General features: G+C 40.1%; 1 protein-coding gene across 4 annotated transcripts in view; it reads left to right on the top strand.

Annotated features, from left to right (window-relative positions):
• stard13a (StAR related lipid transfer domain containing 13a) overlaps window positions 1-15,459 on the top strand; it is a 59,368-nt gene that overhangs the window by 27,477 nt on the left and 16,432 nt on the right. Inside the window, exons 1-3 of one of the 4 annotated variants that reach the window (XM_032576608.1) lie at window positions 1,049-1,548; window positions 13,589-13,660; window positions 14,508-14,589. In XM_032576608.1, coding sequence (XP_032432499.1) covers window positions 1,422-1,548; window positions 13,589-13,660; window positions 14,508-14,589 — 281 coding nt within the window. In that variant the 5' untranslated portion in view covers window positions 1,049-1,421. Of the gene's footprint in view, window positions 1-1,048; window positions 1,549-5,375; window positions 6,066-11,319; window positions 11,907-13,588; window positions 13,661-14,507; window positions 14,590-15,459 lie in introns of those variants that run through there. The other 3 variants (XM_032576607.1, XM_032576609.1, XM_032576606.1) reach the window with 3 other exon arrangements.

Raw genomic sequence — 15,459 nt, 5'->3', positions numbered from 1 at the left:
CGTGGGCTGTTGTGATGGCTCTGTCTGGCATTCCTGGGATAACATGGGAAGAACTCAAGTCTTAGGAGGAAATTCCCAAACTCTTAACCTGTCAGAGGGGGTGAAAGTGCCTCACAAAAAGAAACAGCTTAAGCACTTTCCCTTTAGGTAGTCAGACTGAACATGATGGGTGTTTAAAGAGAAACTGTCTTAATTATGTTGGGCAAAGTCTGATGTGCAGGTGCTCTGTTGTGCAGTCAATGGAAGAAATTTTCACCAAAATGTAAATAGGAACTTGTAATGAATCAATTTCCTGAACTTTACAAAATCTGTATGAGGCATTCTGATTTTGATTCTGAAAATGTATGAACTTCAGGTCAGAACTGATGGTTTGGCATTGTTTTGCTGAAACTATGTCTTCCCGGATGACGACAATAATTAGTTAGTAAGTGGATATTTATTATTCTGCAATAATTCTGTGTTCAGTGGCAAAAAATTTTCATTGTTTTTAACCCAAACAAAATGTTCACCACTAATTTATATTAATCCTGTCTCCTTATCAGTGTGATGATGAGGAGACTGGAACCTCATAGTTCCAGAGGTCCTGCTGGAACAGAACATCACAACCACTGATTGCAGATGTATCATGTTTACATTAACTTTTTTTTTTTTTTTTTTTACTTAAAAGATCTTTGATAAAATGTAGTACACTAGCTCTTCAATTAACATAGCAGTTGCTGCCTGCCAGGCACTGCTTTGAAATGGTCAGTTTACATTTTCATGGCAGCAGGCCATTCTCCAATGAATATCTAATATCTGTGTTGTGGCACTGTGACTGGGTGCAGTGAGATGTGTGACTGAATGAGCACATAAACTCTGGCTTGTTCTGCCGACAAGCAGGACAGTTGCAACTTGTGTGCATGTAATGTGTGGTATGAATGAGTGTTATTACTACGTATCAAGCAGATTGAAAGGGATCCTTGTTTGGGTGAGTGGGTGGGTTTTTTTCTGCAGATCATGTAGGTTTGGTGTGTGTGCGTGTGTGTGTGTTAGAGAGAGAGAGTCTTTGCACATGGGGAGGGGGGAGTCCGCCTCTCACATCTGGCTCTGTAGCTCACATGGAGAAGTTATGTTGAAACAGTGCAGCACCTTCGCTCTGTAAGCGACTGGATGTAGGGATGCGGGATCAGTGAGATTCTGGCTTTTTGGGGGCCAAAGAGACCTTTTCTGCTGGTGCAGGGAGGTGACGCAGCGCGGAGCTGTAGCCTGGACCGGGTGAAGCGGTGACGGTCACTGCGGCAGGAGCAGCCGGGGCACGCTGTCCCAGCCGGAGCCGGAATACAGGAGAACCGGAGAAATCTTTCTGCTGATTAACACGGATTTTAATCTGATTTTAGTCGGGGATTCATGATAGTATCAATAATGCGTCCGGCTGCACCGCAATGACAACACAGCGAAAGTCTGTCAGTAAGCTACAGCTGCGGCGGTCGATCAGTGAGCAGCTGCGGGACTCCACGTCCAAGGCTTGGGATCTGCTGTGGAGGAATGTCCGGGAGAGGCGACTCGCAGGTCAGACATCCAAACATCAAAAATCAGACACACTTGACATATAAATAAATTAGAATCTATACTACATGGCAATCACGCGGAGGACTGCAGCTTCTTATAAAGAGTTTTCTTTTTAAATTAATAACCTGACCATCTTAATTTATGGAAAATCCTGCTGTCTTGCCAGACCATTGAGATAACGTTAGTTTTCTTCAGCTTAATCTTATTTAGTCCTACTAAACCCACGGCAATTTGTAAAAATATCGACAGACTGGATGAAAGTTTATTTCCAGTCCATGCTGCATACAGCCTGGTGGCGTCATGCGCAGAGCGCTCCCTGATTATTTTGGGAAGGTCATTGTCAAATTTAGTGCTCAAAACAGCGCAGGCATGTGCTGTGGAAAGGAGTACAGCAGGGCTTTCAGATGCCGGTCGTTCATATTTTATTGGCTATTGATTTTTTTAAGACATTTTTGTTAGTCTTAACGATTATATTAGTGAGCTAGCCCCATTTATTATTTCGGGTTTCACAGCCAACAGAGTGGGCTGTAACATGAGCGCTAATGCACCAAGTTTAGGAGGGTCAGCAGTCAGTTTCCTCTGTGTTTACAGTGGCGAGCTGGAAGCGCACTCTGGATATAGGCTGTGCGTCAGAGAGGGTGGAAGAAGAAGGGGAAAAAAAGAGTAGGAGAGAGGGAGCTGCAGCTGTCCACTCGGTTTAATGCAATTACGGAGATGTGCGGCACTTAAACTGATTGAAGTAAAAATATTCCCACATTCAGGATCCATCAAGCCTCCACAGACCAAGTGGGCATAGATGTCTCCCAAAGTATTATGAGACCCTAAGCAGAATTTAATTTGGGGTCCGACTTCCAGTTAAGTCCTCCATCACAGCAGACCTTCTATATTATAGGAAAGCAAGTTCATATTCATTTAGAAACATTTTTATTGTTTTAACTCATATATATATATATATATGAATTCAATCTCAATCCAGAATAGACATTCCTTATATAGTCATTTCTTATATATTAAACCCCATAAACTTAGATGGTGGGAAAATGCCAGTTTTATAGATGCAGTTAATCCCTTTTCCACAACAGACACCTCTGCCGGGTCGCACTTGTCTATAGAATCAATAACATTGTCAATGTTTCATTCCTGAAGTCTTCTCATTTATCTTCCATGTTAATAGAAACAAACAATTAGAACTGTTTTGTCTAAAAGTGTAAAACAATGATCTATTCAACATGATGACATTTAAATCTTTTTTCCCTGACAACCACAGTAAAGATTCACCCTTCATTAGCACAAACTGTCTCAGGATTTAATGTTAGCACTGTTGCTAAACTGGCAAAGTTATCAAGATACAGACTTAAATTAGCGCTCCAACACATAAACTTTCCCTACCGCAAGTCCAGCAGTTCAAAACTTTGCCTAAGTTCACAATAAAACCCAGACAAATGAATCAATTTTACCTTTCTGTGCTGGACACCACAAACAACAAATAAAAAAATTGTCTGGATCAACATTCTCAGTAAATGCCTTTTCAAAACGATTGGGTTGAATTTGTTAAACATTACATTTCCCAAATTTATTTGCTAAATTCATTTAACAAAGTTACTTTTTGCGGTGTTGGACACCAAATTAATTTTAAGATAGCACCTTATAACACTTGCCACCCTGTAATCACCTTCCACTCATTTTAATTTTCCTTCCTTCATCTTTTTCTTTAAACTAGCACTCAAAGGTTCCCCTGAGCTTCACTGCTCCGCCCTCAGACTGCTGCTGAACCCATCAGCTCAGATACGCACAGTCCACATCTGTCTGGATCAGATTTAAAGATGGGGAATCCTTAAAATTCAGGCATCTGGCTGCACAGCTATGATGGTATTTGACAACGCATTTTCCACTCTGCTATAGTCAGTCAGGGGAGGTAGGATATCCAGGTTAGTCAAATGGTTTCAATATGGGAAAAAACTGAATGGATAAATAGTCTCAAAACATACTTAAAATTATGTGACTGGAGTGATATTAAAAGAAAAAGTGTACTAAAAAATTGTACTCAAAAAATTACACAGAGTAATAAAAACAGACTGTGATGTTGAAATAAGAAGTAAAAAGTAAACTGAGACACACACACACAAAAATGGGGCAGACAAAAAAACCAGAATGAGGTTTTGAGTGCGTGGTGGGATTTAGTTGTAATTCTACAGATCTGTTGGATTAGGGAAACTGGGTGTCTCCCCCTGCATATGGGATTTGGGGGGTTTTATTCCACATTTGTGAATGCTTAAGTGAATGTGTGTGCGTTAGTTTGTTAGAAAGCATAGATATACTCAAAGGGATTTACACAAGCAAACAGCTTTATCATTAATCATCTCCACCCCCAGCTCATGGATTGCTCCTTTGGCCTTTTCTTTCATTGACGCAGAATATTTGGCTACTGTAAGCCTGTCTGTAAAATCCAGTGAATGCACACCAGCAATCCATATGAATACTTTCGTTTTGGTCTTGTGGAGCTTTCTGCCACTTGACTTCCTGTCAACAGGTTGATTTTTAAAGACGTAGAATCACATGTGTTGAGATGTTGTGTTCATTGTTGTCTGACTTCGTGGTACTGTGAGGCAGGTGGTTTACAGAAGTCGGTGTGTTTTTGTTTATATTTTGCATTTAAATAAAGAGTTTGAACTTTAATTTTTGCTTTTTGCTGACTACTTTTGTCTCCTATTCAATTTAATGCATATATGCTATTGTTCTTTCTAATTGACAGCTTTTTAATTAATTTATTCTAAATGGAAACAGGAGTTATTATGAACTTTTCTTTGATTTCTTGTTTTATCAGACTACAACATTAAAGAATTATGGATTGCAAAGGATATTTTGATATATAGTTCCGTTCATACCTTCTGGTATTTTTGGAAATAGGCTCATAACAACACATATCCTCCACTGTACTTCACAGTTAATAGCATAAAATAGACACCATTTAATGGTTGCCATGGAGACTTGGTGACCCAAAGATTTCGCTCTTTGTTGCTGTTTCCAAACTATGAACTTTACAGATTTCTAAAGTAATATTACTAAGATACTGTCACATTTTTTTCGATGACTTAGTCTGTTTTTTTATTTTGACTTGTTCAAACTTCCTGTTCAAACAGCAGTAACTTCATGTATCACTACTGTAACAGAGCAGTTGTACTCTGAATCAGAACTGAAGATTTTTCTTTGAGAGTTTCCAAAAGTCCTCCTGAATTATGACTCGGAAATTAACCATTGTTCCTTCTTTGCAGTGTAAATCAAAGTTTTCCTGTATTTCCTCCAGAGGGCAGTGTGATCAAATCAAGTCTCAAATATTGTTTTGTACAACTTTTTCTCACTTTGTGAATCAGATTATTCAGTGTTTAAATATAATTTATGATTCAGAGAAAGACTCTGCAAAAGCTTTTTGCTGTTATTTTTTGTCAGGCATTCTACTGTATTAGTAGAGACCATCAGTTTATAGATGAGTTTTTCTAAGTGTGACATTAGCTTGACGTAGATGCAGAGAACATTTCTGAATGGCATTAAAAGTCCCACTCAGCTGCAGAAACAATAGCGTCGCTCCTTCCATACGTACATTCCTCTGAACCCTCTCTCTCACACCCACGTACTCTCTATTGTTCTGTTCCTTCCTTGTTTCACATCGGGATGTTGGGATCATATTTTTTTCCACGTCTCCATCCCGCCAATCACAGTCATGCACATATGCCTGGGGCATGTACCAAATAGTTTCTTTGGCAGAACTTCAGGAAGCAGCGAAGAATTCCCCCATCGGCTGCTGGTCACATGATTGAAGGAAACAGCTTGTGGATGTAACTGTTTGTGACTTTGTTCACCACCCTGTATCAGTCAGGCAGCTTGCGTGTGGGTGGAGAGAACAAGGACGGTCGCCTGAGTCAGGTGGTACCATGAAGTTTGTTGAAGAGGGAGGAGAAGGAAGAGGAGGGAATGTGGCTTCCAGTGAAGACATGTTAGAGGCAGGAATTAAGAAATGCTCCCATAATAAGTCATCAGCGCAGGAGAGAGGAAGACTTGCATTAATATGGATGATGTTGATGCTACAGTAGTTATGGATTCATCAGAACAGAGTAAAGGTGAAGGAAGGACAGAAACTTCAGGGAGCAATATGGATCCTGCAGACAGCACAGAAAGTACAAAAGGGGAGGATGCTGCTGGACAAACTGCATACCCTGTGAGCTTAGCCTTTGCTGACAGAGCGGACAGCATGATGGCTGAGGCAGAGTGTGCTGACCCTATATATGACAGGAGTGGAAAATTAGAAAACACTATTGACAACATGGATCAGAATGTCAAGGGCGGCAGCAACGACGGTGGAAGTGACAGCGACAGCACCAGCGAGGGGACCTGTCTGGAGGCCATGACACCTGATGGTCAGGACTACTACCTGAGGCTGGGGAACACGCCTCGAAGGCGCTCTGCCCTTCGCCTGTCACGCATCATCGCCCGACAGCAGTTACTGCACAGGCTGGCACAAGGTAGTCAGAGAAAGTGATGTGAGGATGTCCTAATAAATGCTTTAATGGTCGATTTGAGTTTGAAGAACCAGAATCAAAGTGAGACAGTTTCTATTTTTAATCAGCTGAGATGGAGGCAGATGCGGCTTTAACAATGTAATCTTTGATCAGTTGCTCAAACATCGGAAGGAAGCTTCTGATTGCAGCCTCTTCATGTCAGATTGTGTCTTCCTTGTTTAAAAATGTTTCCCCATATTTGACTTATGTGATAGCAATTTGCAACACATCAAAAATTTATTGCTATAGCAACCTGGTACGTTACGACTTTAAGCTTAACTTTTAAGAACTCTTTTGGATTGTAATCAGCTCAGACCTGACTGAACGTACGAAGTCATTTCTGCACCAATTATGTTTTTCAAGAATCTGAAAAGAAGTCTAAAGAAACCATGAAGGCTTTCGGTGTTATTGTTTTGTCTGTGTTTCACCTAGCTAACTGGTTACTTCCTTTACTTCCTGTCACATGACCCATGTTTGCCTATATATAAACACAAAATTCAACAGAACAATGGCGACAGCTCTTTCGCTGCTTAGCTTGTTTATTAAAGAAGGAATTACATTTTCAGTCCTTCTAGCTTAATTATGTGTTCTATCCACTCCTTTTTGATGATGAATGAGCCTACTGCTAAATGTCAGGAGAAATATGTCAAGAATGTCGATAGAGAAGCATGTTTCTACTTGTGCAGTGATTATATGACCTTGTTAGCTTTCCACTACCTCCTTCTTAATACACCCTTTTTGACCTTAACCTTCTTAACATGAATGGATAAATAATCAATTAGAAGAGTATCTGTGAGACTGGTACTCCTTTTAAATGAAAGACCAGAATCCCTAATGACCTAGGGATCATTAGGGATGATCCCTAATGATCATCTCTGTCTTTCACCTCTATGAAGACAGAGGTGAAAGCAGATATTTATATATCTGGAATAAATAAACGAAATAGTTTTTTATTCACTCTGTCAGAAATTCACATTGTTGGAGAAAAAGGCCAGAAAAAGTCATTTTCTTTTCAGCTAGGGTTACCCAAATTATTTCGGTTTGCTAAATTCCAGAATAATGAAATAAATGTTCTTAAAATTCATACAGTTACATACATTTATTTTTGTATTTTTCAGATGTACGGTTTTGGGTGTCCTTTTTACAAGCTTAGCACAATAATTTGCTCTAATTTTAGCTCATTCATCCTGACAATAACAAGGTCAGGGTTTGAAAGCTGCCTTTCTCATACACACCTTTAGAGTTCTTACCAAATTCTTTTTATATGAACTTAGATCAGGGCTTTTGTTGTCCAGTCCAACTGTTGTCTTTGTTGAACCACTTTGTTGCTTATTTGATGGTATGATAGGTCTACTGTCATTGTCCATTTGGAAACAAATAAAATCTAATTTTATTTGTATAGCACATGGATGCTCAGTACGTCAATGAATTATTGGTAGATTGGAACATTTTAATGGATGAGGTCAATTCCCCTGTTCACCTTTTCATAACTTTGTGGAGTTGGTCGATTTATACCACATGTTTTCAAGAATGAAGAACCACTGGGATCTTTTTTAACTGCCGACAATTTAAAGCAATTTTCTATGTTCTACAAATAGTCTACTGCAAGGAGATTTTATGACTTTAGTAAACATCTACCGTCAGGAATCATGACTTCTCCAACTTTATAAGAATCAACTGTTTAGAATAGGGATCAGAACCAAAATAAATGGAAAAAGGCTTATAACACTTCTTTTAGAATGTGCAGTCATAGTCAGATCTATTCAACCTTAAGGATGATTTAAAGTACAATGTAAATTTGCAGAACAGTTAGAACTCGGTGGAGTTGGGGAAGTGCAGTGATTTGAGTTGTGTTTAAGAGTTTAATGTTGTGTAAGACATGAGCTGTTTGAGACTCTAGATGTTCTGATTTGTGGTTTGTTTTCTTCAATATCTGCCCTTTTCCTGACAGTAGAACAACAAGGCTCCTGAATTTGGCAGCCATTAATCATCATCTCACAGCTGTTGTTTACTTATGTGCTTTCTGATAGACATTAGAATGAAATAATTTTGGGTCTGGTGTTTGAAAGTTTAAACTGTTTCCCAGCTTTATACACGTTCAGTTGTCCTTTTGTTCGTTTGCTAATTCACTCTTTCTTGTTTCTTCATGAATTTTAGTGATTGTCCTGCTTTCGAGCAACAGTATTAACCTAAATATAACTTTATTACATGAGTTACTCCATTGTTTCTATTTTCAGACACTTTGAAAAAAGACAGCCTATAAGAGCATTTCTGTGCAGCCAAAGTTCGATCGGTAATTGAATAGACGCACAAGATGCAGCAGGTACAAACAAATCTTTTTATCCAACCCTGCCCTGAGGCCATGGATAGTCAGACTGGATATGAGTACAATGCTGGAACACCTTTCTTTGACACCCTCTGCTGGACAAAAGGTTGCATCACCAACCACTGAGCCTGATGACCTTCAGTCGCCTTTTCTTTTGTGCCCTCCTTTAAATTCAGGCAGCGAACAGCCACTGTAGCCCCGGTTTTGGCCAACCAATGTTTTACCATTTCTCTGATGTTGCGTGTGTGTCTGTGTTTATGTGTGTGGTCCATCCCTGTGTATGAGGAGGCTCTATGTCTGAACTTGCACTGATTTCATGCCAGTATTGATTCTGTTTTACAGTGCATTCCTGAGGGCAGGACATCATAGCAGATGTAGCTCACGAGACAGGACAGGCATATTCCATTTTATCCCTCCCCCATCCCGCTCTTCCTGTCTCATCACTCCTCCACTGTCTCCTTCAATCTTTTTTTTTTGACCTTTAGACGTGAAGGACTAAGTGCTTTAGCTTATGTGGGAATATGGCTGCTCTCCAGACTGCCTGTGTTTGTAGTCTTTGACTGTTAAACCTCCTTTGTCAGTTACTGGTGACGGTGTTACTACAAGGGCTCGTCCTAATAAACATATTGAACAATGCGCATATCATTTTGTAAACAGTAGCAAAATATTTTGCAGTTTGCTGTGCCCTGAAAATGTCAGCTTAGCTCAGGAACTTCCTGCTACAATGGCTGTTTTTAGTTCACATGTTGCTCTGGATTCATGGGAAATTAGAAGCAGGAAATGATGTCATCCAAGCCTCTTTAGAGTCCCTGGGATCTAGAGACCCAGTAGTAGGTGGACATATCACAGAAGAAAATTGTTAGTGATAGTGAAAAAAGGCAGGAAATTAAAAGCAGAGGAAATGACTATTCTTATGAGGACATTAGGTTGCTTTTGTTCAGTCTTTTATGTAACACGACTGGCACCCTTGTCATGAAAAGAATTACCTTTCACCCTCTTTACTCCACACTTGGATGCCCACTTGGGCGTCCAAGTTTGGATACACAAACTCACAGTGCCTCATTACCATCCAACAGCCCTGTTGGCTGTGATTCTGGTCCTCAGCAGGACTGCAGTGACATGAAAAAGATTTGGGGGGACACACTGCGAGCGCCTCGGATTAGCTCCGTCTGCCTGTGTGCACTGTTGTGTTTTACAGCCAACACCAAACATGTTTGTGTACTAATTAATCTCTTGATTAAATTCTGCACAGATGAATAGTGGGGCTTTGTTCCCACACTGACTGGAGCCTAGTCTTTTGTTTTTTTGTCTGAACATGAAAGCACAGTTGGTAATTACACATGCTCCAACACTGTGATGAAGCATGTGATTGTGTGCTTTTTAAATATTAGCATGGTGATAACATGCCATTATTTTTTTCCTCTTTATATTTTAGATGCAACTCACTACTGAGCGTAATTCAGAATTATTTGCAGTAGGCTTGTAACCTGGAGCTTTGCTAGGCATAAACTCATACTGGGATACAAAATGAAAATATAAAAAAGTTCTGACTCAAATTTAGAGTTTTATGTACCTGTATATGTATTCTTTGTGCTCTAAAAAGGCTGTATGCAGATATGGTAGAATTATTTCTCCCAAATCTTTTGACAAAAGGATAATTAAAACTCTGTCCACTGGCGTGCCGTGGTGGCGTAGTGGTTAGCGCGACCCGTATTTGGAGGCCTTGAGTCCTCAACGCAGCCGTCGCAGGTTCAACTCCCGGACCCGATGACATTTGCCGCATGTCTTCCCCCCTCTACTTCCCCGTTTCCTGTCAGCCCACTGTCGTATAAGGGACACTAGAGCCCACAAAAGACCCCCTGGAGGGCTTAAAAAAAAAAAACTCTGTCCACTAAAACTGTTTTTGCACTACTTACATACATTACACTACAGTCTAGGTGACAAGATCAAGTCTTGCAATTCAAAGATCTGAGTTTAATTCCAGCCTCCTCCACTTCTGTGGAAGTTCCAAGGCACTTAACCACAAGTTGCCTATTGTGTCAGTGTTTGAATGTGTTTTCATTTACTTTTTCATAAAGATTTAATTACTGTGAGATTAATGAAATCTTTATGGTAAATGCAGTTTTATCTGAAAACTTTGATTAATGATGCATGATGTGCGTATTACCAAAGTAACTTTTGTCAACAATATTAGAGAATAATAAGCAGTATGAGTCACTGACTTTGTTTAGCCCACTTGTGACAAGTCATAAATGTAAAACTTCAAAAAAAAGATTGTTTTTGAGTTTTTTTGTGGGTTACAAAAAAAAAACTTGAGCAAAAATTGCTCACACATCTGTAACCCATTTCAAGGATTTGGTGCCACGAGTTTGAGTTTTTGAATCTTTTTAAAATTCTGTGGAAAAAGGTTGAGGATTTCCTGCCATCTGTCCTGGTTTTCCCTCTCAGTGTAGATTTGCGATTTTTAACCTGATTTTAACTTTTTAAAAAGTCAACCAATCTGACAGTGAGTAAATAAACAACTGGTGTGGTATGTCGTCGTCCCTGCAGTTTTATCACAAGATCCGTTCATCTCGTCCCTCCACCCCAGCCATCCGACTGTCTCATCCCTGTTTTTGCATTCTCTGACTCACTGAGGGCAACATCTGTGCTGATTTAGATTTACACGCCAGTGAGTCCAGTCTGTTGGATGTGTCTGAATGGATTCTCGCTCCCATTGTGTGGGTGAAGCATCACAAAGAAACCAAGGTCAAAGTCTCCTTGTTGTCCAGTATGCTGGTGGGCTTGGCTGACATGTGAAGTTAGCATCCAGTAACTGATGGTGTGCAACCTCGAGGGGTGCAGCCTATGTGAACGTCAGCTGAAATGAGTCATTTCCTGCATGGATGCAAAGAAGATGTGGACTTTCTTCGAGGAGCTTGAGTGGGAGAGAGGGGATTGGGATGTTCCTGTCGATGGATGAAAGAAAGTGTGCGAGGGAGTGTTTTTGTTTTACAGAAAGATGTGAGGGAGAAGAGATGAGAGGTACCACAAGAAGGAAAAATGTAGTTTGATCGCGAAAGTAAAGGTTAAAAAGGAGTTTTCGCTATGTGAATGAAAGGGAAGGAAACAAGAGCTAGATGACTTGCAGGAATTATTTCTGAAACGTAAGTGAAAAGAAGAAGGAAGAGGTCAGAGAAGCGTATAAATAGAGAGATATTGTATGTGCCGTCCAACAGAGATGAAAGTTTGAGAGAGGAGGTTGAGTAGAAAATTAGAGGGAAGGGAAAACGTGCATGGAGCAGGCTGAAGAAACGGAGGCAGAGCCGTAAACATATGGGTTGGAGAGCCAAGGAGGAAGAAAACACTGAACTGTCGCCGCTGTTTGATGGAAAGCTGCACAACACAGCAGATAGATGTTCCCTCGGATGGAGATGAAACTTCAGCTGGAACAAAGGAAATATAGGAGCTTGTCATTGCCCTCACAATGAGGGCTTCCAGTAAGTCTTGATTGGAAAATAGAGTTGTGCCTCATCGGATATTTGATTTTTTCCTACTTTCAGAAAGCTACAATAAGCTGCAATATTTTGCCCCCACCTTTACTCCGTATGTGATTTAGAGAGAAGAGTTATTCAAAGAATGTTGGAAGAGGGATGTAATTGCTAGACTGTGGCGACAGTGTCATTTCCTCTGACCGTTCCCATCTCTGATGGTGAGGGACGGAGCCTTTTTATTGCCCCGCTGAACCTTGCCAACACCTCCAAACTCTAGTGAGTGAGAAAAGTGAGAATGAATGAGTGGGAACTTGATGGAGAAACAAGTTATTTTTAGTAGTCAACTTTGTTTGGATAAATACAAGCTTTGTTTTCTGCCCATATTTGTCCTGAGACAGACTCTGCAGTCTGTACTGGTACTCATTGACATTCATATTCTTTCCAATCCCATGCATTAAGGTGCTGAAGCATTCTTACAAGCTATGCCTGCTGTTGGAAATGTATTTGATTCTTGGCACAAGGTTCTTTTGGTTTTCTTTGTCAGCACAAGAAGCGGCTTTAATAAGTGTCTGCTCATAAAGAAAACGTATATAAACACACCCAGATTTCTCTGCTGCCAGTTAAGCAGCGTGTGCGATACATATGCCAGCGGAAAAAGCAGTAAAACAAAAGCCTGTAAAAATGTTTCATGCTTGCTAGGCGCCCTATGCCTGCTTTGGTGCAATGTGTTATGCCTGGTACATTTATCCGAAAACAGCTAAACCAAATACGGATGGGTTACATTGATAAAGTGAAATTGTGCTACCAGCACACTTAAGAAAATGCTTGTCTCTTTACTGGCAGATTTCCAGTTTTCCCAATCTCATCATTCCATTAATTTCCCAAAGGAAAAATGCATCTCAGAAATGTTCTTTCCTTAAGTAAAAGCATCACTTCCAAGAGGGATATCACACATAAGTACAGTGCAATGTCTTTGACTTGATTTATGTCTGTTTAGTCATAAAGTGTCTTGTAAAAGCATTTACATCCCTTAAACTTTTTCACATGTTCTCCAACCAGCTGCCCTTAGAAGTCACACAATTAGCAAACAGTGTTTCTACACAGGTAGTTTTTTCTCAAGTGTACCAAAATGGTGTTCTGGTCAGAATAGATAAAAAAATTTACTCAATTGCCTTTTGACTAATTTGTAAAACGCTGTGTGAATTCTAACACTGTGAATCCGTGTGAACAGACCAGCCACACTGTGAAGCATGGTGGTGATAGTGTGGTTTTCTTCAATCAAAGATGGTCAGAATTGGTGGGAAGGCTGATATTCATAGAAAGTTTCCATCCAATCTATCTGATCTTGAGTTAGTATAATCAACAAAAATAGTTCTCTCTGGATGTAAAAAGCTGGTAGAGGCAAAACCAAAAAGACCTGCAACTGCAATGGAAGCGAAAGGTGTTTTCAGCTTCCCTGTGTATCAACTCAGGGGGATTAAATTCGGTGCACACAACAGTTTTCATTTCATTAAAAAATGTCTTAGACCATGTGTCCATTTCCTGACATAAAAATTTCTTAGTGTATCACTTAAAATCTCTATAAAATTAAGGTAGGATTGTGTTATCAATGTGACAAAATCTGAAATGAAAAAATCTCATTGTGACTATGTATGATTTATCTTTCCAATGATTTTTGTGTCTTATAGAGATTGAGGCAAAGGAGGCTTGTGATTGGCTTCGAGCAGCGGGGTTTCCACAGTATGCCCAACTCTATGAAGGTAACACAATCCAGCTCCTGTATTTAACACACAAACTTCATTCTCTAGTTATCTTCTTTGACTTTTCCTACTTCCTCAGTTATTTTCTCTTTCTGTCTTATTTTTCCATCATCTGTGACTCTTTCTCTCTTCCTGCCTTCCCTCAAACTTTACATCCCCGTCTTCTGTGCCGATGCATTCTATTTCAAGGCTTCAGTTCCTCTAGAGGGAGGGGTCATGGGAAAGGCCTTGTTATCACTGCTGGGACTCTCATAGCTCCTCTTTCTCCCTCATTTCTCCCCCGTTCTTAAGATCACCAACCATTTCCTTTCGAAGCCCTCCCCCCACAACGCGCTCTAACTAAACCTGCCATGTCTTACTTTTATGCTATTTGAATTTCTTTCCTTTTCATTGTTCCTTCTTGTGTCTCTGTGCCTTGTCTAGCAAATCTGCAGGCGTTTGCTCATGTGCTGATCATTTGGTCTTATGGGGTTGAAGCACAAACACAAACTGGCTTCAATAGTTAAAGAAGAAGATTTTAAAACAAAACAATCCTTCTTTAGAAAGACTGGCAAACACACGCTGGTTCTCTGAGAAAGGTTCAGAGTTTTCTAGAAAGTCAGGTTATTGATGCCACAGATACAGTAAGTCCCCTCAATAAACAACTTGAATCAGTTTGGCATTGTGTTACGTTTAAGTTTTATTACACTTCAGACGCGGATGACAAGTGCTAACTGTGGAGACGGCAGCTGTGGCAGACTTCACAAGCTCCATAGAGAACGCTGCTATGTCCTGTCATGTGTCAGTCATTATCTAACAAGTCTTTCCCCTCTTCTCTTTGTTGCTGTCTCTGTCTCTTATTTCCCAGATTCCCAGTTTCCAATCAATATTTCCGCAGTGAAAAGGGACCATGACTTTTTGGACCGAGATCTAGTCGAACCTCTGTGTCGGTAAGGAGGATTTCTCTCTGTAAATTCCTTCTCTGGTCATCCTGTCTGGTGTGCTGACTTTTCCTTGTGGACTCATTAGTTGCCTGACCCTTACCCTTAATGAAGTCCCCATCCACGTCTCCCTCTGGGACTTCCAGGCTTTGATCTGGCCACCTCCCCTTCTGTCTGCCATGCTCTGATCTCCCATTCAAAGAGAAGAGACTCCTCAGGGGGTAAAATCCAGAGAGGTGTGTTTGGGTGATGGTAATAGGGAACTGAGAGAGGGAATCCCAGAGTTCTGCTGTAAATGGATTTGAACCATTTTCTGAATCTTCTGATCTTGCCAGTCACATTACCCTATTCCTTAAAAAGTTCTCCTGCATATTTACAAAATGTTAACTTATTTTTGCACTGCTGCCTCTTCATCTCTCTTGAGCTGCAGCAACTTGTACAAGTTCACCCTTTAATCCAGTTTGGATTACAGAATAGTACTTAAATGGGTTTTGTTGGGATTTTATGATAGATAAACACAAAGTGGCACAAAGTGGAAAGAAAATAATACATGGTTTTCAGCTTGTTTTACAATTAAAAATGTGAAATATTTGACATGTAGTTGTTTTTAGCTAACCTAAACCTAAAAGAGGCAGACTAGATGGACTGTTTGTGAACCTCAATTTTCAAATCTTGCCACAAATTCTGATTTGATTTTAGGTGCATATTTTGACTAAGTCATTCTGACACTGGCTGTATACTTAGTGTCATTGTCTTGCTGAAAGGTCAAGCTTTGCCAGAGTTATTCAACTCACAGCTTAAAGGGACAGTGTTTTCATTGTGATGTGTTTGTTATCCGCTATTTTTTTTGTTTATATTTTCTTGAACTGTGAATATTGA

The sequence above is a fragment of the Xiphophorus hellerii genome, chromosome 11 (assembly GCF_003331165.1).
Source record: "Xiphophorus hellerii strain 12219 chromosome 11, Xiphophorus_hellerii-4.1, whole genome shotgun sequence".
Lineage (NCBI taxonomy): Eukaryota > Metazoa > Chordata > Actinopteri > Cyprinodontiformes > Poeciliidae > Xiphophorus > Xiphophorus hellerii.
The sequence above is the reverse complement of the archived record's forward strand: the minus strand, read 5'-3'. Positions and strand labels throughout refer to the sequence as shown.